A 21,516-nucleotide genomic window follows, 5' to 3' on the forward strand; every position below is an offset into this window, starting at 1 on the left:
AGTCCGTAAGCACGCCCCCTCCGCACGCGCGTTTCAATTGGCCAGGGGCGCATTCCGTCAGCGCCGGCGGCGGGCTCTTCCCTGGGCTGCGGCGGGGGCGGAGCTGGTGGAGGAAGTCCGCGGCCTTCTCGGGCTCGCGCTGCCCGGGGGATGCTGGGACTGGGTGTCCGGGCGGCTCTGGCCCGGAGGCGGCGGCGGCGGCGGTGGCGGCGGCGGCGGGACCCCCGGTGTGGAGCGCCATAGTGCGTGAGGCCGACGGCGTGGAAGGGGGCGCGGGTGGGCCCAGTCGTGTGGACGCTGAACCTTTGGGTTCCTCAGCGGGTCCCGCCTCAGGGGGTCCGCGGGGGACTGGGGGCCGGGCGCGGACGCAGAGGGGCGCGGGCCGGCGGTGAGGGGCGCGGCGGGGCGCGGCGGGGCGCGCGCGCTGGAGGCCGAGGCGCCCTGGGACGCGGGGGCGCGGCGCTGCTCGGCGGTGTGGGAGTCGCGGAGACGTGGCCTCCGCTGGGGGCAGCCAGCGTTTCCTTTCCTTCTGCTCTGCTGTTTTGACCTTGGGCGAGTCATTTTGTGGTATCCTTTTGCCTCTTTCGTTTGCAGTCGCCCTCCCCCTAACCTGAGTATTAAGAAAATTAAGGTGATGTGGGAGGGCCTTGAGCGGGTGGAGGGTACTTGAGGTCTGAGCAAGCTGTGTGGGGTGACGGGAGACGTGAGGGTAGGTGTTGAGTTCTTTACCCGATCTTCCTGGATGCTCGTCATTTAACCTTCCTGGTGTTTTCGGTTCCTTTAGAGATAAAATGGGAGCAGCTGCTATTTGCCAGGCCTGGAGACAATTCTGCTTTACATCTTGTATTGTACTCTGGTTTACAAACCACTTTACATTAATTATCTCATCCGCAAACAACCCTGTAAGGAAGGCATCATGACAGGTGGGGAAATTGAGACCTAAAGAAGTTAGCGATTTTCCCACGGGAGTACAGCTAATAAAGACCTCTGGAAGGAAGGGTGGTAGCCCCTGGTGAGGGTCTGCTAGTGCTTGGCACTCTGCTCAAATAAATTAAGGGAGATAAAATGAAAAAAGACCTCAAAACAAGCTCATTTTACTTGTGAGCGGATTGAATTTGGTTAACTGAGTGTAATATGGATAATCATCAGAGATAGAACCAAGTCCAGTATCAGCTTTGCCAAAGTTATTGTCCCCTTGTATTTTGCCACTTCCAAAAGAAAGGAAGGTGTAAAAGTGCTTTGAAGTGCATCAAGTCTTAGGACATGCCAAGCATTGGTCTTAGCGCAGCTGTTGGTGTTGGTGCAAATGGAAGTTGAGGTATCTGGTAGTTTCACACTTGTTGTTAATCCCCCTCCACATCCTCATTGCCAGTGACTCCACCTTCTCTTGCCTTATGCCTCCAGCTTCCTTGCTTTTAAAAACAAAACGTTTGCAGTATAGAACAGTATTTTAAATGCAGATGATTGGTTATTTAACTTGTATCCCACATGCAGTTCTGCACCTCCTGCCTTCTTTAGGAGCTTATTTTGGTCTGCGTCCCCCTTGAGATAACTAGATGACAATGTATGTTAACCTGTCCACAGCCCCTGTGGTTCTCTGGAGTAAAAGTTTGGTGTAGAGGGGACAGATCTTGACAGTAAGCTAATGGATGGAGCTATACTGGGGTCTTAAGGTTTCCCAGTTGGTCTGCTCATTCCTTTTTGTGCAGGTGTTTGGAATTTGTGGTGTGCCCTGTGGTGACTCATTTCGCATGTGGCTTTCATTGGCATTGTGATTTGCTGCTTGGCTGTCCTCTTTCCTTTATCTTTTGTTGTGTTTCGTGGTTCCGGTGTCATGATCATTTGACATGTTTTGTGACCTGTGAGTGTGTGAACACCAAACTTGGTATTGGACTTAGAACTCTCATTTCAGATTTGTTGTCATCATCTTTCTCTGCTTGTCATTCCCCTCTATCCTTCCTAGGCTGATTTTCTTTGAAGATTGAATGTGAATTCTGTCTTTGCCCATCTGTCAGTGGAATCATCTGCTCTTAGAGCATCTCACCAAAGCGTCTTGAATCTTATGTCTCCAGTTGTCACTCACAGACGTTTGAGGACAAGTCTCATATCTCAGAGTACCTCTCGGAGCTTAACCTGGCATGCTACAGATAATTTTAAAACAGAACAAACTGCCATTTTCAAAACTGAAAGCTTTCATTTTCCGTTCATTCCCGGAAGAAGTGATTAAAACGAAAACACGATTTCTCCTTTACTCTTTAACGTGGTTAATGATGTGATCATTGAGCTCTGGCTAGAAACGTCAGTTACCTGTTTTGTTTTTTCTCTTCCAGTCTCACCAGTCCAAAAAAACTTGTTAGGCTTCACTTTCCCCTTCTCCCTATTTTTGCTGCTGTTGCCCTTAGGCCTTGACCACCTCTTGCCTTGGTTGGTAAAGTGACTTTCTGCCTTGTTTTCTTGACAGTCTGCATGTTTACTCATCCTCTGCCTGCCTCCAGAGTTACCATTCTAATGTGTAGATTTGGTTGGTCATTGACCCTGCTTAGAAAAGCGAGATGATTCGCCGAGTTGCCTACATGATAAAGTCCAAATTCCTTGGCATTATATTTAAGGACATTTATCCTCTGTGTTTCCAAATTCTTTTCCATCCTTTTCCACAATCCATGAGCCTCTTGTTCTAATGAAACCCGGCTTACCGGCACACCACTGGTGTGCTATTTCTCTGTGTTTCTGCACACACTGTTTCTTTTGCCTTCCCCGATCCTACTCATCTTGCAAGACTGAACTCTTCATAAAGCCTTTTTCATCCTTCCTAACTGGTCACTTTTCTTCATTTCATAAGTGCATTTGTGTAGCACTTATAGTGCCTTATGTATAGTAATTTGTGTGTGTTTTGAGAGCTGCCTTATGGACAAGTAACATCATTTGTTTTTGAATCCTCAGTGTCTCAAATAGCATTTGACCCCAGAGATGCCAAGAGAGGAAGCCCTCATGGTGTTTATAATGAATCTGGGAAATCATAGATACTTAAAAGTGGTTGTGGGTTGAATTGACAGTAGAAAAAAGCCTTTCAAATCTATAAATTCTAGTCTGTAAGTAATGGTTATTTTCTTGTATTTCTGTTCTTCCCCTGTTCTTTCTTTTCCTTGCGAGAAACACGTAGAAAAGCTCTTGCCATCCTTGTTTGCTGTAATAAGTGAGTGCTCTTCCAGGGGAGGAGCAGGTGTTTGTGGGTGTGAGGGGACCTAAGTGAGGTTGGGCCTGCGGGCCTGGACCTTTGGGTTTGTAGGGAAGCGGGATGTAGTGCTGGCAGGGACCCAGCTCTGCGCTGAGAGTGAGGACTTGGATGTTGTGTTTCCTTTCTGCCTTTGCTTCTTGTAGAGCTAATGGGGACAAAATATTTGGAAGTTTTTTCATTTTGAGTGTACAGTATTTTGTGATATTTTCCTTATGCTTGCTATTTTCTAAATACTTGCTATCTTTGGTTATGGTGTTCCACAGTGATTTCTAAAAAGGGACAGAGAAATTAAAGCTGAGGTTTTTAGACGCTGCTTTGAATATTTCTGGATGTGGAAGAGAGAATATTACCTTCCGTAGAAAGAACTCTGGCTTGAGGAGTCAGAAGACCTAAGTTCCATCACCTGAGCCCCAGTGTCATCCTGGCACAATTGCAGGATTGTGCAAGGATCAGATGAGAGTACGTGAAAGAACTTCCAAAAACTGTGAAGCACGTTGGACCTATAACATAGTGTAGGATTTCAAAGCCAAAGAAGACAACCTCAACCTCATCTTCTTCAGAGGGAAGTGCCGTAGTTGTGCATTTGTTCTTTTAATGCATTCATTTCATTAATATTTATGGAGCAGTGAGTGTTGGGTGCTGGGGCCGAGTGCCTTGCTCCTCCCACCAGACTATAAAGCTTTCAGCCTAGGGGCAGAAGACATGTTAATACACGCTTAAACAATGATTAAGAAGACGTTAATAAAACATACTATAGGGACTTTCCTGGTGGTGCAGTGGTTAAGGATTCGCCTCCCAATTCAGGGGACACAGGTTTGAGCCCTGCTCTGGGAAAATCCCATATGCCGCAGAGCAGCTAAGCCTGTGCGCCACAGCTACTGAGCTTGTGCTCTAGAGCCCACGAGCCACAACTGCTGAAGCCCGCAGGCCTAGAACTCATGATCCACAACAAGAGAAACCACTGCGATGAGAAGCCCGCGCACCGCAACAAAGAGTAGACCCCGCTCGCCGCAACTAGAGAAAGCCCGCGAGCAGCAACGAAGACCCAACGCAGCCAAATAAATTAATTAATTAATTAAATAAATTTAAAATACCATACTATAGTAATAGTAATAATTTGTATATAAATGACTTATATTAAATATAGTTGTACAGATAATTGTTGCAGGTCTCTCAGAGACATACAGGGTGGTTTTATTACTACAGAGTGCTGCCTGGGTTGAATGAATACTTTCTGTCGCACTGGAATTGGGGACCAACACCGTTCATGTTGCTCAGATTGGGCTCTTAGTTCTCTCAGGGCGCAGTTTGGCCTGTGAAGTACCTGCTCCTGGTAACAATGGGCCAGCAGTGGGCACCTTTGCTGTCTCACCAGAAACGAGGGTGTCCGCTTGATCTGCACGGAGTCCCTCGGAGAAGGGCAGGAGGCTTGTGGGGAGCTAACAGGACGAGGTTGGGTCTCTCTAGATTAGCAAAACCACCCAGCTGGGTTCTTGTTATGAGCTGTTTCTCCAGTCAAGCACCTGTGCTGGTGAGTTATCTTAATTTTTTTTTTAAATGGTTTTTTAATAATCTTTCCTTCCAGGAATTGTAGGCACTTATTATTTTCAGCTTGTCCATTTAGGTCTGTAACCTGTACATTTTGGAGGCCTTTTGTTTTTTCTTTTGTTTTAGTTTTTTTGTTTTTTTGCGGTATGCGGGCCTCTCACCACTGTGGCCTACGCCATTGCGGAGCACAGGCTCCGGACGCACAGGCTCAGCGGCCGTGGCCCATGGGCCCAGCCACTCCACAGCACGTGGGATCCTCCCGGACCGGGGCACGAACCTACGTCCCCTGCATCGGCAGGCGGACCCCCAACCACTGCGCCACCAGGGAAGCCCTGTTTGTTTGTTTTAATTAATTAATTAAATTTATTTTTGGCTGTGTTGGGTCTTTGTTGCTGCGCACAGGCTTTTCTCTAGTTGTGGCGAGCGGAGACTACTCTTTGTGGTGTGTGGGCTTCTCTTTGCGGTGGCTTCTTTTCATTGCGGAGCACAGGCTCTAGGCACGCAGGCTTCAGTAGCTGTGGCACGTGGGCTCAGTAGTTGTGGCTTGCGGGCCCTAGAGCGCAGGCTCAGTAGTTGTGGCATACAGACTTAGTTGCTCTGTGGCATTTGGGATCTTCCTGGACCAGGGACCAAACCCGTGTCCCCTGCACTGGCAGGCAGATTCTTAACCACTGTACCACCAGGGAAGTCCTGCAAGCCTTTTGGTATAAATTATGATTAACAAATGTAGGGGAATAAGGGAAGTGACTTGTGTCAATTTCAAATGATCCTAGAATGGTTAGGGTAGGTGTGACTGCAGTAACAAACAGATCCAAACGTGTAATGACCTCACAATCCAAGCTCATTTCTCAATCCCATAACAGCCTCAGGTGGTTGCAGTTTTGTGTGTGTGTGTGTGTGAGTGTGAGCGTGTGAGCATTGTGCGGGAGGAGTGGTGCTCTTTAAAGCAGTTATCCGAGGACCCAGCCTGCTGGAGGGTCTTCCTTTTCGAATGTTTGGCCTCTAAGATTCTCTGGGGTCACCCTTCCCTTCTCTGGATGGGAGCAGCGGACGGAGGAAGGAGCAGGAGAGGCTTTTATGGGCCAGGCCTGGAAGAGGCGCACATCCTTCTACGCACATTCTGTGGGGCCTCCAGCTACCAGCACGATGGGGAAGCGTGGACCAGCCATGTGCCAAGGAGGAAGGGGACTGACAGTCTTCACCACGAAACCAGGAGCAGTCCATTCTGCTTTGTGTGACTTGTTTTTTAAATTGTCTTGCAATCAAGAAGATGACAAAATGAAGCTAGGCGGATTACAACAGAATTGAGTCATAGCACGTACTTCTCATTCAATAAGCGTTGGAGGAAATAACTGTTACTTGCACAATGTCGTGCTAAGTGCTTTGAGGAAGAAGCTGATGAGACATGTTCCCTGCCTTTTCAGGGCTGGTGGTCTCATACAGGTTTAGTGATGATCGTTCCAGGGGGGGCTGAGGAGAGTCTAATCTCCAGCAGTGTGCCTGACTGGGGGTGGGGGTGGGTGGGACAGGTCATCATCAAGGTGAAGAGATCGGTGATTGGCAGAGGGCCGCACTCCAGGTGATCGCCACTTCAGAGTGAGATGCAAGGCCGGGACCTGCACCTGCGGTCCGGTGAGGCGTCTCTCTGTGAGAGGACCATCACAGAAAAAGCAGCGTGGGAATGAGCAAAATTCTGTTTGACAAATGGTTTTCATACTTTCCCAGTGTTTTTCTTTCATCACATCTGAGGGATGTGACACATTTCTGTTAGTTACTGTGGTAGAGTCTCCAAGGGTACAGATACCCACTGTGGCCTGGAGATGATTCCGCTGGACATCTGGGGCCTCACGTAGTTTGGTTGTCATCTCCCTCCATCCCTTTAACGGTGCACGTTCCTCACCGACCACTTTAAGTTTGCTTCTTGAAGAAACGCGAGCAGCTTCTAATAGTGCCCTTGGAGAGCGATGCAAAGGGCACCTACTGCTCAGAGGACGGAGGAGCAACACGAGGTTTGGGGACTCAGGGAAGCAAGAAGTAGCATTTGAGCATCTTTATTTTGATAAAGTTATATTTGAGCTGCTGGTTTAGAAGTATATTAACAAGAACAGAAGGTGGTTAGAATTTTACTGTAGTAATTTTAAATAACTTCACAAGAACATTGGTGCTGTTAAAATGTAGGCATCTTTTAGGAGACTCAGCACAGTGTTGTCCACGTGTAATTCTGAGCTGCTGGGCTTTGTGAGCCTCTGCATGGGTGTCGCTAGGTACTTTCATCTGTCTTGTCTGGTTCAAACCACATGACTGTGGTGTTAACTCTGCATGTTAGCTTGTCAGGGTCCTCGTTGTGATAAGAAGGGGACCAAGGCTGTTAGGGAGGAGGTCTCCCGGCTCCGGATCCGAGTGCATCACACGGCCTTTGACTTAAGTGCCTTGTTAACTCCGGAGACAGGTGCGGGGGCCCCAGCTCCCCGTGCAGTGAGTCACAGCGCTTCATCTCGCAGAGACCTGAGAGGCAGAAAGAATAGTTTCTGACCTCTCACTGAAGTCAGAAAAGTAAGAACGTAAAAGTGCTAGCTAGCTCTGCCTCCCAGATGAGCAGTCAGGGCTGTGAGGACCATTCCAGATGGACAGTGTAGGTGGCTGTGCTGGTACCCAGAGGCCAGATGGCCCAGTGTGGGCACCTGTGTCCCCAGCTGCTAGCCTTTGCTCTGTGATGGCTTCATGCAGGACCACTCTGGGCTGTACCAGGACTCTGGAAGCAGAACGCTTCCTGCAGGTCTGTACCAGTGCCAAGGTCCTGGGTCATATGAATTTGAGGGTTTGATATTGTTAATCTTATTCGTTTGTGATTTTATCTATGGAACCTTCTTTAAATAAGATACTGTCTGTTGATAATTTTTCTAGACTGTTTCCAGTTTTAATTCTGGACACTGTATTTGCCAGCTTTGAAACAGTTGGGAATGTTTGAAGAGAAAGCAGAGATCAGTCTCATATCTGGAATCTACAGGGTTAGTGGGTTTATTGGCTGGAATTCTTCAACTGCTTCTGTAGTTGACCCAAGTGTGTTTGGAGCACCTGAATTAGGGGCCAGTATTCGTCAATATAGTCATTCCAGGGTTTCTGCAGGGAATTCGTTCCAGGACTCCCTATGGCACCAAAATCTGAGAGGGCTCAGGCCCCTCAGAGTCCACCCTGTGGACAGGGACCTGTGGATCCCACATCCGCGGATTCAGCCAACCACAGGTGTTGGTGTTTTTCATCTGCGGTTGGTGGAACTCGCAGGTGCGGAACTCACGGATCCCAAGGGCCAACTCTGTTCTGCAAGGCCCATTGTAGCTTCCTTATGTCTTCTGCCAGTCAGCCCAGAGGTCCCCATTCAGACAAAATAGCAATTAGGTTGTTGGCTTTGTAAGATGAAGAATTTTGAGCAGAAGAGGTAAACTTTCGTGTCTTATTTTTAAAAAGAATAATCAGATTTCAAGCTTTTTTTATGTGGAAAATTTTCAAATTTATTGTTTTAACATAGAAAAACTGCACATTCATTTTTTCTGCCTCTGTAAGTATGAGGAATATGTTCAACAACAAAATAATTATAAAACCATTATAGTGGAGGGAACTTTTTTGTTCATAATAAGTAATTAAGATATATGACTTGGCTTTTTTTTTTAATTAATTAATTTATTTTTTGCTGCATTGGGTCTTTGCCGCTGCGCGCCGGCTTTCCCTAGTTGCGGCGAGTGGGGGCTACTCTTCGTTGCATTGCACAGGCTTCTCATTGCGGTGGCCTCTCCCGCTGCAGAGGTGCGTGGGCTCAGTAGTTGTGGCGCACGGGCTTAGTTGCTTCGTGGCATGTGGGATCTTCCCGGACCAGGGTTCGAACCCGTGTCCCCCGCACCGGCAGGCGGACTCCCAACCACTGCGCCACCAGGGAAGTCCCTTGGCTTTTTAAAAGGTATTTTCAGTAATACAGAGTAGGCTGTAATTGGACTGCTGATATACTTCATGTCTTGCCATTAGGTGACGTCTTTATAATTTGAAAGTTATTTCAATGTTTTATGCAAATCAGTCACATCTAAGCTTTGTTTGACACAATAAGCAGATGTGTATATTTGTGTAGGGTTTTATAGTTTAACAAGTCTTTTGGAGTGTGTTTTCTCATTTAATCATTGTAACGCCCCTGAGTCTTAGAGAAGCTAAGTGACCAGGGGTCCTCCGGCCACTATGTGGCCAACTTAGGGCTCACACCCAGTTTTTTTCCTTTTAAGTCCACTGTCCCCTCACTATGTGACACTGCTTTTATCCGGCTGAGCATTTTTTTAAATAAATTTATTTATTTATTTTTGGCTGCGTTGGGTCTTCGTTGCTGCTTGTCGGCTTTTAGTTGCGGCGAGCGGGGGGCCACTCTTTGTTGCGGTGCGCGGGCTTCTCATTGCGGTGGCTTCTCTTGTTGTGGAGCATGGGCTCCGGGCGCGTGGGCTTCAGTAGTTGTGGCTCATGGGCTCTAGAGCACAGCCTTAGTAGTTGTGGCACACGGGCTTAGCTGCTTCACGGCATGTGGGATCTTCCTGGACCAGGGCTCGAACCCATGTTCCCTGCATCGGCAGGCGGATTCTCAACCACTGCGCCACGAGGGAAGCCCGGCTGAGCATATTTTTAAGTACTTCTTCATGACTTAAGAGTTATACCACTGCATTTTAACTCTGAATTCAGGTAGTGAAAAGGTCTCTAGCGTCCTTTCAGAGGGGCCTGTAGAACTATTTCTGTGTGTAGAAGTAATTTTTAAAAAGTCTTGAAATATCCATGAAGTTTTTTTAAACTTCCATTAAACCTTGAAAGAATAAACTGAAATTTGGAAGGATCATTTCTGAAGAAGCTAAGGGCTGAGGGGAGTTATTAAGTTTATAAACTGTATCAGATATACTCAGTGGTGTCTTGGTTTCAGACGTTTTCAGGCTTACAGGAAATGTTGAGTGAGATTCTGGCATTTGGTACTACAGTTTACTGGAGTATTTTTAGCATCTGAAAATACGGTACTGGCAGGAACTGATTTCTCTGTTGACCATCTCCTGTAAAGGGTCACGTTTTTATTTTATTTTATTTTATTTTTATTTATGTTACTTATTTTTGGCTGCATTGGGTCTTTGTTGCTGTGCACAGGCTTTTTCTAGTTGTGGCGAGCAGGGGCTACTCTTCGTTGCGGTGCACGGGCTTCTCATTTCAGTGGCTTCTGTTGCTGCAGAGCACAGGCTCTAGGCACTGGGCTTCAGTAGTTGTGCCTCGCGGGCTCTGGAGTGCAGGGTCAGTAGTTGTGGCGCGTGGGCTTAGGTGTTCCGCGGCATGTGGGATCTTCCTGGACCAGTGATCAAAACCATCTCCCCTGCATTGGCAGGTGATTCCTTTTTGTTTTGTTTGTTTGTTTTTGCGGTATACGGGCCTCTCACTGTTGTGGCCTCTCCCATTGTGGAGCACAGGCTCCGGACGTGCAGGCTCAGCAGCCATGGCTCACGGGCCCAGCCGCTCTGCGGCATGTGGGATCTTCCCAGACCGGGGCACGAACCCGTGTCCCCTGCATCAGCAGCCAGACTCTCAACCGCTGCGCCACCAGGGAAGCCCTGGCAGGTGATTCTTAACCACTGCGCCACCAGGGAAGTCCTTAAAGGGTCACTTTAATTCTCTTGTATCTGTTCTTGTCCTCTCTTTTTTTTTAAGTGTAACTATTCTGTTTTACAGTAGTGTAACTGTTCTATTTAATGCCATAAGGAGGTAGTTAGATCTTACATGCGATAAAATGCAGAAATAGGAATGAAAAAATACCTGGCAGAAAAATGACTAATATAAACAAAAGTATTTCAATACTCTCGAGACAGAATTCTAGGCACAGTCACTGCTGTAGTGTTTTGCTGAGGGAGAATATGAAATTTCCTCCTCTGAAGATGCTGAAAAGTGGGCTCCATTCTCTTCTACTTGGGGGCCTTGCTCCTGTCCTATTACATCAGTGCCCGATGCTGAGATGCTCTCGGGGCCGAGAGGGGTGCATGGGGTGGGGTGGGGTGCATGGGGAGAGACATACAGCAGGGGTGGGAAATCTCCTGTGACTGTCCGCTTAGTGCCTTCTGCTTCTCAGACTTGGAAAAGCTGGTGTATACAGGGGACAATGCATGAGTATATTTTGAAAAGCTATAGCCAACTCTTAAAATATTTATGGTTATTATGATAGTATAAATGGCCTGGCTAAAGTCAAGGAAAAGTTGCCAGATCTCCATTTATCCATTAGTGGCAACTTCTTTTTGAATGAGCATTTCATGATCAGGGCTTCTACAAAGTGTGATAGGTAGAAAAGAAGGCTATTTTAGGATTCTCAAACCCTAAGGAAGAGATGCAAAGAAACTATAAAATGACTGAAAGTTGATGGGAATATGGGGAAGAGGGAAAGGGCTGGCTGGGGTGGCCCACAGCCACTGTATTCCTGAAAATTAAGGTTAACTTGCTAGCTTGTAGAATTGGTGATAACTAACAAGTGTCCCATTTCTTCTGCCTGTTGATACAAAACAGTGAGACCGTTTAAGCGGAAGCATCTTACAGCCGTCGACTGCCAACATCTGGCTCGCAGTCACTTGGCCGTGACCCAGCCCTTCGGTCAAAGATGGACAAACAGAGACCCAAACCACGGTCTCTATCCTAGACCCAGAACCAAAAGAGGGACTAGAGGTATGTCTTTCCCCCAAATATCTTGCGTTTCAGAATCTGTAGTGTGTGTGGCCTTTGAGTATCTCCCGGTATTTGTAAATACTGCTACTGTGATCTTGTGGTTCTGTTGCAGTAGTTTGACACTTTTTCACTATTTGTGAGTTTTCTGTGAAAATTCCATCCTATCATAGTGGTTGGTAAAAGCCCCAGAAAAGCACGGCTGAATGAATTCCACTAGCTGGCTTAACTTTAACGTGGTAGGGAACACGTCCCAGCATCACCACGATACCATTCTGGAACCGTCGTGATTTCCTGACTCTTCAGCAGTCCTCTTTGTCCAATCCATCACTAGATCCACCGTCTCACTCTTTTTCTCCCAAACGTCCCCTCACTCAGTGCTTTTACGGTAGATTGTGTGCTCAGTCACCTCGTACCTGGGCTGCTGCAATAACCCTCTCCTTGCCTTCAGACTTTATTTTTTCCATATCAGCTCGAATATCAAATAATGTTCCTGAGTACCATTTTCTGTCACGTCACTGCCACTCTCAAGAACCTCCAGTGTGGTATGTTCCCTGTTACTATGAGGGACTCAGGCTCAATCCCCTGACGTTATTACATGCAGGCTCTACTTCTGGCAGATTGTTTTCCTTATGACCCATTTAGTGCCAAGTGAATTCCCACTTTCATTAATACCTGTTTGTATAATCCAGATTGTCTTATTTCCCTGTGATATATCTCATTTCAGAATCCAACTCGGATCTCACTAGTCATCTTCAATTCTTGTGATGTGATTGTAGTCTCTGTTTCCCACTTTTTGGAACCACTGTAACCAATTGTATGAGGCAGTTTTAAACTCGGTGGTTATATAGTGTTTGATATTTTGTCTGTTTTGTGTGTATAAGGCAACTTCTCCTCTGTGTTGTGAGTTCTTTACTGATAAAGACTTGTCAGCATGTGTGTTTCAGCGTGAAGTCCTAGCACTGAGCAGGTGGTAGCTCTTCATAAATATTGGTGTAATTAACTCCACAATTAGAAAACATCAGAATTTAACCCTGGCCTATTGCAAGGTGTACTGTGGTCCTCACACCATCCAAAGACTGGTCTCTGTCCCTTTCCAAATGTGTATCTGACTGTATGATAGAGCCCGATATAAATATTTTTTGGATTAATCTATTTATATAATCAGTTGACCAATAAAATACATCCTTGTCTCTTTCCTCTATTAAAATAGATAATTGAAAATTAGTTTGTCTTATTTGGGTCAACAAAGGGTCATCAGTCATTATTCACTTCTCGTTCACCTTGTTTGGGTTCTCTCTCCAGGTCGAGGATGCCTGGGATACAACCCTGAATTCTTCCTCGCTGGCCAGCAGCGGCGCACCAATGACATGGCCAAAAGCAATTCTGTGGGCCAGGACAGCTCTAAGGACTCGGAGGACGAGATGATTTTTGCTGCAGAAGGCCACTGCGCCCTGCCTCAGGGAGGTGATGGAGCAGTACGGCCACGCTCGTCAGGGAAGCGGTCTCGGTCCTTCGAGGACGAGAGGAATCAAGCCACAGGGACCAGTCAGTGGGATGGGGTTTCTAGGAAGACCCCACGGCATCATCTGTCCCTGTCGTGCAGACGGCCCAGGGAAGGCAGGCAGGAAGCAGAGGACGGTGTGTCGTGGTTCTCTGCGCAGCCTGGAGAATCCAGCCAGGAGGTGGAGGACATTGGTCCTGATCCTGTTCCTGACTCTTACTATGGGCTTCTTGGGACCTCGCCCTGCCAGGAACCCCAGAGCCACATCTGCAGCCTGCCCAGTGAGGTCCTGAGGCACATCTTTGCTTTCCTCCCCATGGAAGACCTCTACTGGAATCTGAGCTTGGTGTGCCACTTTTGGAGGGAGATAATCAGTGATCCACTGGTACGGAAAGCGCTTTTCGTTCTCTCGTGTTTTCTCTAAAAAGTCCATGGATTCGCTTCACTTAATGCATACTCCTGACAATGGCATTTCTTCAGAGATGTTGGTGTCCATTTGCCTCCAGGATCAAATCCCAATCTCCTGGAGGCAACTGGGACCTTCTGTGTGTGTCCCACCTTATTATTCCAGGCTCATTGCTGACTTCATTCCAGTCCATTCCTGTATTCTGTCCACAACCAATGATGTTCTGCTTCCCAACTGTGGACTGCACAGTACTTCCCTTATGTTGGTCTAATCTGCACCCCACTTCCCCCAGCCAACCAAAAGGGCCCCTCTTAGCTCTGTTGATGTCTTTCCTCTTCAAGGCTGCACTCTTAGACTAACGCTTTCCCATTCCATCCCATTGAAATCACTCACTCTCTTCCTTGTGCTATTATAGTGATTTATACCTCTGTTCAAGCTTATCATGTTCTGTTATGGTCTTAGAGAGCCTTCTTCCTCCCTGTAAATTATTAGCATATTGCTAGAGGGCTGGTTGTCCTGTTTCTTTTTGCATTCGGCACTGTCTCACGATGTTCTACATACAGTAGGTGATTAGTAAATGAGTGTTGCGTTTAGTCACAAGAGTACCTTTTGAAGATGACACAGGGGCAGCCCGTGATCTCAGAAAGGATTTCCTGATACCGTTATCCTGTGCCCTGCCCTTCCCTTTGTTGTGTCATTATACTTCCCAGGTTCAGGTCTCCAGTAAGCCTGAGGGCTGGGAGAATGTTCTCCTTAGCTTGTATGTCCCTTAGACCAGACATTGGGAAGAAACCAGAGGTAGAGAGTTTAATTTATTCTTCAAATGCATTGAAGTTTAAAACCTTGGAGATGGAGGGAAAGGTGGATATATCAAAACTTAGTACATTTCTCTTCCAAGCCCAAAAGATTTTGGAGGAAATTTCATATCGCTCTTGCTCCATTCTTTGCCTGGGGTCTTGTCTCCTACTTTCTAAGAAATATCTTTCTGTTTTTATTTGTGAACTCTGTTTTGGTTCAGTATTTCTACCCATTTAATTATCTCTCTGATGTGAACTGGGGATAGATGAGGTTTCACTCCATTCTGCTCAAGAGGATTTTGGGAAGATATCCCAGCTTATCCTTACCTCTTGATGTTTTTATCATCACCAGCAATGACTTGGTTATTTTCAGTGACCTTGTCACAGCTCTCATTTTCTTTTTATTTCTTGTAGTGTCTTTGTCTGGCTTTGGTATAAGGTTATGCTGGCCTCAGAATAAGTCTGCAAGTGCTCCCTCCTCTTCAGTTTTTTTGAAGAGTTTGAGGGGGATTGATGTTAGTTCTTTAAATGTTCAGTAGAATTTTTCAGTGAAGCAGTCTGGTCCTGGACTCTTAACTTTTTGGGAGGCTTTTGATTACCGATTCAGTCTCTTTACTAATTATTGGTCTGTTCAGATTTTCTATTTCTTCATCATTCAGTCTTTGTAGGTTGTGTGTTCCTAGGAATTTATCCATTTCTTCTACTATATCCAGTTGGTGGATCTGCAGTTGGTCATAGTATTCTTATAAGTCTTGTTATTTCTGTGACATCAGTTGTAATGTTCCCCTCATTTCTGAGTTCAGTTATTTGAATCTTCTCTTTTTTCCAAAATATATCTAAGGGTTGTCAATTTTGTTGATCTTGTTAAAAAAAAAAACAACTCTTAGTTTTATTGTTTTTTTTTTTTTTTTTTTGCGGTACGTGGGCCTCTCACTGTTGTGGCCTCTCCCATTGCGGAGCACAGGCTCCGGACGCGCAGGCTCAGCAGCCATGGCTCACGGGCCTAGCTGCTCTGCGGCATGTGGGATCTTCCCGGACCAGGGCACGAACCCTTGTCCCCTGCATCGGCAGGCGGACTCTCAATCACTGCGCCACCAGGGAAGCCCTTATTGGTTTTTTTCCTATTTTTCTATTCTCTATTTCATTTATCTCTGCTCTTTAGTCTTTATTATTTCCTCCTTCCTGCTAGCTTTGGGTTTAGTTTGTTCTTTTTATAGTTCCTTTAGGTGTAAAGTTAGGTTGTTGATTTGTGATCTTTCTTCATTTTTTTAAAAATATTTTTAAAACATTATTTTATTTTTGGCTTGTTGGGTCTTCATTGTTGCATGTGGGCTTTCTCTAGTTGCGGTGAGTGGGGACTACTCTTCATTGTGGTGTGCGGGCTTCTCATTGTGGTGGCTTCTTTTGTTGCGGAGCATGGGCTGTAGGCACGTGGGCTCAGTAGTTGTGGCTCGTAGGCTCTAGAGCACAGGCTAAGTAGTTGTGACACATGGGCTTAGTTGCTCTGCGGCCTGTGGGATCTTCCTGGACCAGGGCTCAAACCTGTGTCCTCTGCATTGGCAGGCGGATTCTTAACCACTGCACCACCAAGGAAATCCAGATCTTTCTTCTTCTTTAATGTAAGTTTTTATAACTATCAACTTAACTTTTAGCCCTGCTTGCACTTCATTCCATACGTTTTGATATGCTGTGTTTTTGTTTTCATTTGTCTCAAGGTATTTTCTAATTTCTTTGTGATTTCCTTTTTGACCCATTGGTTGTTTTAAGTGTGTTGTTTAATTTCCACATATTTGTGGGTTTTCCAGTTTTCTTTCTGCTACTGATTTCTAGTTTCTATAGTGATTGAAAAACATACTTTCTATAATTTCAGTCTTTTAAAATATGTTAAGACACTTGTTTTGTGTTCTTGTACGTGATCTTTCCTGGAGAATGTTCTATGTATACTTGAGAAGATTGTATATTCTACTGTTGCTGGATGGAGTGTTCAGTATATGCCTTTTTGGTCCAGTGTTGTTTGTTCTATTCATTCTTGAAAGTGGAGTATAGAAGTCTCCTGTTATTATGTTGCTGTTTTTCTCTTCAATTCTGTCAGTGTTTCCTTCCTAGATTTAGGAGCTCTGATATTTGGTACATGCATATTTATAATTGTTATATTTTCTTGGTGAATTGACCCTTTTATCATCAAGTAATATTCTTTGTCTCTTCTAATAATTTTTTTTAAGTTATTTATTTGGCTGCATCGGGTCTTCATCGAGGCACGCAGGATCTTCATTGCAGCGCTCGCTGTGGCGTGCGGGGTCTTTGTTGTGGCACGCGGGCTTCTCTCTAGTTGTGCTGTGCAGGTTTTCTCTTCTCTAGTTGTGGCGTGGGCTCCAGGGCACGTGGGCTCTGTAGTTTGCAGCATGCAGGCTCTAGTTGAGGTGCGTGAGCTCAGTAGTTGTGGCACGTGGGCTTAGTTGCCCTGCGGCATGTGGGATCTTAGTTCCCCGGCCAGGGATCGAACCTGTGTCCCCTGCCTTGGAAGACAGATTCTTCATCACTGGACCACCAAGGAAGTCCCTCTTCTAATAACTTTTGACTTAAAATCTATTTTGTCTAATCTTAGTATAGCCACAACTCTCATGTTATTTAATCCTCGCTGAAGCTCTGAGCCATTAGTGTCCCAACAGGGACAGGACACTATTTCAGATAGGGAAATTGAAGCACTGGCTTTTCCCAGATTCTGTAAAAAGTTATGTTGGAACCCAAACCAAGAGCCCCCCCTTCTCCTAGTTTCCAACTAAAATTTGTATAATGTTTCTACCCTATTTGCCCAGCTTTTGAATTGTAGACTGCAATTGTTTTTCAAGCAATTATCTATATGTTTGTGGCCTGATCAGTTCTCTAATAGCCATTGCCTGCATGTTGTTTTGGATTTTTTAAACTTTCTAGTTCATTCCTTGGAAAAAGCTGTATCACCGATACCTGATGAATGAAGAGCAAGCTGTCAGCAAAGTGGATGGCATCCTCTCGAGCTATGGCATAGAGAAGGAGTCAGACCTGTGTGTGCTGAACCTCATCCGGTGAGTCCCCGTTTCCTGGGAGGAAGTCAGTTTCCAAAGTCCTTTCCCAGAAATCAGCACTTACTGGATCACCTTTCCCATGGACGCTGCTGTGAATGTCTTACAGCTACACAGCCACCACTAAGTGCTCCCCGAGTGTGGACCCTGGACGGGCGTTGTGGAGTCTGAGGGATCACCTCCTCCTCCCCGAGGCAGAGGCCTGCGTGCGCCAACACCTCCCCGATCTCTACGCTGCCCCTGCCGTACGTGAAGAGGCTGCAGGGAGGGGAGGGTTGGGGAGGTGACACCTTTTCTCTTTGGAAGAAAGTGTATTGGTGATCAAATTTGGTTGAAGGTTATTTTAGATTTATTTTCAAAATCTTCCTTCAGCCTTTGCTTTGAAGCCTTAATCTTGTCATTTGTCCCATAGAGAAATAAAAGGCTACATTGTTATAGATTCTTTAATTTGGAAGGAATTTTAAAAAGTATTTCATCCAATTTCCCATTCTGTTGAGCGGTTCCAACAGAGGATGGTCATCTAGCCTCTACACACTTTGATTAGTAAGGGCTTCTTTACAAGGCAGCCCATTGTATTGTTGACACCTTGGGTTATTTGAAAGAACCAGAGAAAAGAAGGATTTTGTACTGACGCACAGTGAGTTAATGAGAAGCTGGAAATAGTCTCCAGTTTCCTGTGTCTTGTGGCTTCTCATCTGGATAGCGATTCTTCTTAAATTTTGTTTTGGAAGCCACATGCAACCTCAGCCTCATTCTGCAGCCAGTCGAGGGTTGGAAATCCAGCCATGTGCATTTCTCTGTCCATCTTTAGTGAAGTGATTGTCGATGGAGTGAGATTTGTTTCCCAGTATGGTTGTAGTGAAAGGTGTGTGGAACTTTGCTTTTGTGGATGCATTTTTAACAGGGAGGCTTGCAGTAAAGTTAAGAATGATAGTTATATACTTATATGTCTATTATTATTATTTTTATTTGGTTGTGCTGGGTCTTAGTTGCAGCAGGCGGGCTCCTTAGTTGCGGCTTGCTGGCTCCTTAGTTGTGGCTTGCGAACTCTTAGTTGAGGCCTGCATGTGGGATCTAGTTCCTTGATCAGGGATCGAACCCAGGCCCTCTGCATTGGGAGCGTGGAGTCTTGACCACTGAGCCACCAGGGAAGTCCCTATATGTCTGTTATTGATATTTCCATGTTAGTGAACATTTTCTTAGACATTAATAAATGGAGCATACTGTGTCCATAATAATAAATTTTCAATAATTTAATATTTAGTTAACTTAATATTTAATAAGTATTAAATAATAATAACATAAATACTAAATTAACATCTTAATGCCATTGAATTGTCAGTCTTGATTTCCCCCTAAAGACTGCTGTCTTCTTTTGTATCCCCCAGTTTTTGTGCCTCCCAGATGGGCACCCATTTAATAGTGAGCTTGTTTGAGTTGCGTGTCTGGACCTCAGAGCTCACACTGACCTGGTGCGGGTGGGGTGGGCTGGTGAGGAGGCGGGAGGATCACGTCTGTGCAGCGTCTTGCGTTAAGTACTTTATAAATGTTATTTAATCAAAGAAAACTTAAGAACTCAAACCCAAAAATGATGAGAAAGAAGGAATCCAGGGTAAAAGGAGACATGCCTGGTGTTTCCCAAATGTCATTCAGGAAGTTTGCGCTCCGTTTAGATGGTCTGAGGAAGGTACACGAACCCCAAACCTGGCTTTCTTCACCGGCTGTCCCATGTGATTCTTACCGGTTGTGTTTTGGGTCTCGTCTCCTGTCCTGTCCACCTCCCTCCTCAGGGTGTCAACGTGTGGGCCTTGGTGGCGGCCATCATCCTCCTGTCCAGCAGCGTCAATGACATCCAGCAGCTGCTCTTCTGCCTCCGGCGGCCCAGCTCCACAGTGACCATGCCAGACATCACCGAGACTCTGTACTGCATTGCCGTGTTGCTCTACGCCATGAGGGAGAAAGGGATCAACATCAGCAACCGGTAACTGGCCCCCGCCCTGCCCCTTCCCCGCGTTACTGCTGGGCGAGCCCCACCACCCACTGCTCCGCCAGGTTCTCCGTGAGGTTTGAGTGCAGTGATGCAGGCAGGCGGGCTCTGTGAACGTGAGGTGCCGTGGGGTCGTACACCATCCCCAAGATAGTGTTTACCTACAGGGCTGTTGAGCCTGGAGTGGACGGAGCCTTCTGTGTTCATACGTGGCTACATTTTGTTCCCCAAAGAGCACATCCTGGTCTGTCTCCTTTGCCTCTGCCCATCGCAGCCAGGCATCTCTCCCAGAACCGTGCTCTCCAAATATTTACCTCCAACAGTGCAGGTAAATATAGCTCAGCTCTAGGTATATTTAAACCCTTTTCTTCCCTTTTTTTCATAAAATGGTGGTACATATTTTATTTTTAGCAATGATTAGGAGTCTAAAAAACATCTGAGGAAAAATAAGATACAGGTCATGACTGAATTTGAAAATCTCTAATCTGCTTTTTTCCTGTTAGGATTCACTACAACATTTTCTATTGCCTGTATCTTCAGGAGAATTCCTGTGCTCAGGCCACAGAAGTCAAAGAGGAACCATCGGTCTGGCCAGGGTATGTCTGTAAGGGGGTGTGTGTGTGGACATCTTTGATTCCTGACTCTCGTACTTGAAGAGGAAAAGGTGTTTTGTTTTAACCACTTTATTGAGTTATAATTTACATTAAATAAAATTCACCCATTTTAATTGTATAATTCAATAATTTTTAGTAGATTTACTGAGTGTGCAACTAACATCATAACCTAGTTTTAGAACAATTTAATCACCCTAAGGGGGGGCGGCCCTCCCCTTTTTTCTGGTTAAATTTTATTCGTCCCATTTGGTTTCCTGTTGCATTTTTGACAGTCTATCACCTGATCTTTTCAATTCCTTATTCTTTTCCTGATTTCTCTTCTGTAATGATTATAGCAAGAAAACAACCATCCAGCTGACACATGAACAACAGCTGATCCTAAGCCATAAGATGGAACCTCTCCAGGTGGTAAAAATTATGGCATTTGCAGGTAAGGGGGCTGCCATTCCTGGAATGCCTCTTACCACCTTACCCACCACCTGCCAGAATATCTTTACCTTAATCTATTATTGAACTGCTGCAATTAAATCATCTAAAAAGCAGTTGCCAAGGAATAAGTGCTTTTTCTTACCACTCCAGGGGGGCATCCACACTGGGCTTCCTGCTGAACAAATGGTCCATAGGAGTTTGTTTGTGGGGTAGATGCCACTGGGATTGATCCAGCCTATTATGTATCATCATATCTGCTCAGACACTGATTGCTTATGGGGCAGTAGGTCATGTGAATCCCTTGTTCAGACAGTGTCAGGAGCTCCTTGGTTTCTATAGGGTGAAGTCTGGAAGGGCCTCCTACCTTTTGGTTCTAACATACATTACTCAGTCAGCTAATTGTGCTTCCTGGCTCTTAAAGTACTTGGTTGCTCTTTGAACCTTTGCTCATACTATTTTCTGTACCTGGAATGCCTTCCCGCTTCTTTTCTGCCTAAATATCGTACTAAAAGCAACAGCCACTTTATCAAATGTCTGCCCTGTGCTAATCCTAACATTCTGTGAGGTTGGTTTATTTATTTATTTTTTGGCTGCACTGCGTGGCATGGAGGATCCTAATTCCCCAGGGATTGAACCCATGCCCTCTGCGGTGGAAGTGTGGATGGCCAGGGAATTTCTGGTTCATTTTATGTATGAGGTTTTAAAGCTCAGGGAAATTAAAATGATGTGGTCCAGATTAAATGAGCAAATACGTGGTGGAGGTGGAATTCAAAGCTGGATCTATTTCTCTCCAGAAACGGGCCTTTTCGCCTACCCTCCCCGTCCCCTACTTCCTCTATCTCTCTGCCATCTGACGTTGACCCCCGTCACTTCTGTGTCTTCTTGGTGGAGGCTTCCTCAGCCCTTTGAGATCTCCGTGATTCTGAACTCTCACTGTGACTAATCTGTATTAACTGTTTGGTGCCTGATTACATAGGAAGAATAGCCAACACACACCTTCTGTAAACACCTCCACACTATGTCATTGATCTGTTGATCTTCAAACAGCCCTGGTAGGTAGGAAAGGAGGTGCTATTTATCTTCTTTCATAGGCGAGATTTTCTTTTTTGTTTCCAGATCCATATTCTTTTTCACTCTACTGTGTTATCATTATTCTCTTTTTTTTTTGTTCCAATTGTTCCAACTGTGTTGGTGTTTTACTCCCAACTAGATTGTAATGCAGGAACCTTGCT

At 45.7% G+C, this 21,516-nt stretch overlaps 1 protein-coding gene across 1 annotated transcript in view; it reads left to right on the plus strand.

The window, feature by feature from the left end:
• Nucleotides 1–97: 97 nt before the first annotated feature.
• FBH1 (F-box DNA helicase 1) overlaps nucleotides 98–21,516 on the plus strand; it is a 45,110-nt gene continuing 23,691 nt past the window's right edge. The window contains exons 1-8 of the mRNA XM_067700511.1: nucleotides 98–242; nucleotides 11,336–11,491; nucleotides 12,794–13,377; nucleotides 17,127–17,257; nucleotides 17,364–17,499; nucleotides 19,045–19,235; nucleotides 19,745–19,837; nucleotides 20,191–20,285. Of these exons, the coding sequence (XP_067556612.1) occupies nucleotide 242; nucleotides 11,336–11,491; nucleotides 12,794–13,377; nucleotides 17,127–17,257; nucleotides 17,364–17,499; nucleotides 19,045–19,235; nucleotides 19,745–19,837; nucleotides 20,191–20,285 (1,387 nt within the window). The 5' untranslated portion in view covers nucleotides 98–241. The remainder of the gene's footprint in view (nucleotides 243–11,335; nucleotides 11,492–12,793; nucleotides 13,378–17,126; nucleotides 17,258–17,363; nucleotides 17,500–19,044; nucleotides 19,236–19,744; nucleotides 19,838–20,190; nucleotides 20,286–21,516) is intronic.

This window comes from Pseudorca crassidens, chromosome 1 (assembly GCF_039906515.1).
Source record: "Pseudorca crassidens isolate mPseCra1 chromosome 1, mPseCra1.hap1, whole genome shotgun sequence".
Classification (NCBI taxonomy): domain Eukaryota; kingdom Metazoa; phylum Chordata; class Mammalia; order Artiodactyla; family Delphinidae; genus Pseudorca; species Pseudorca crassidens.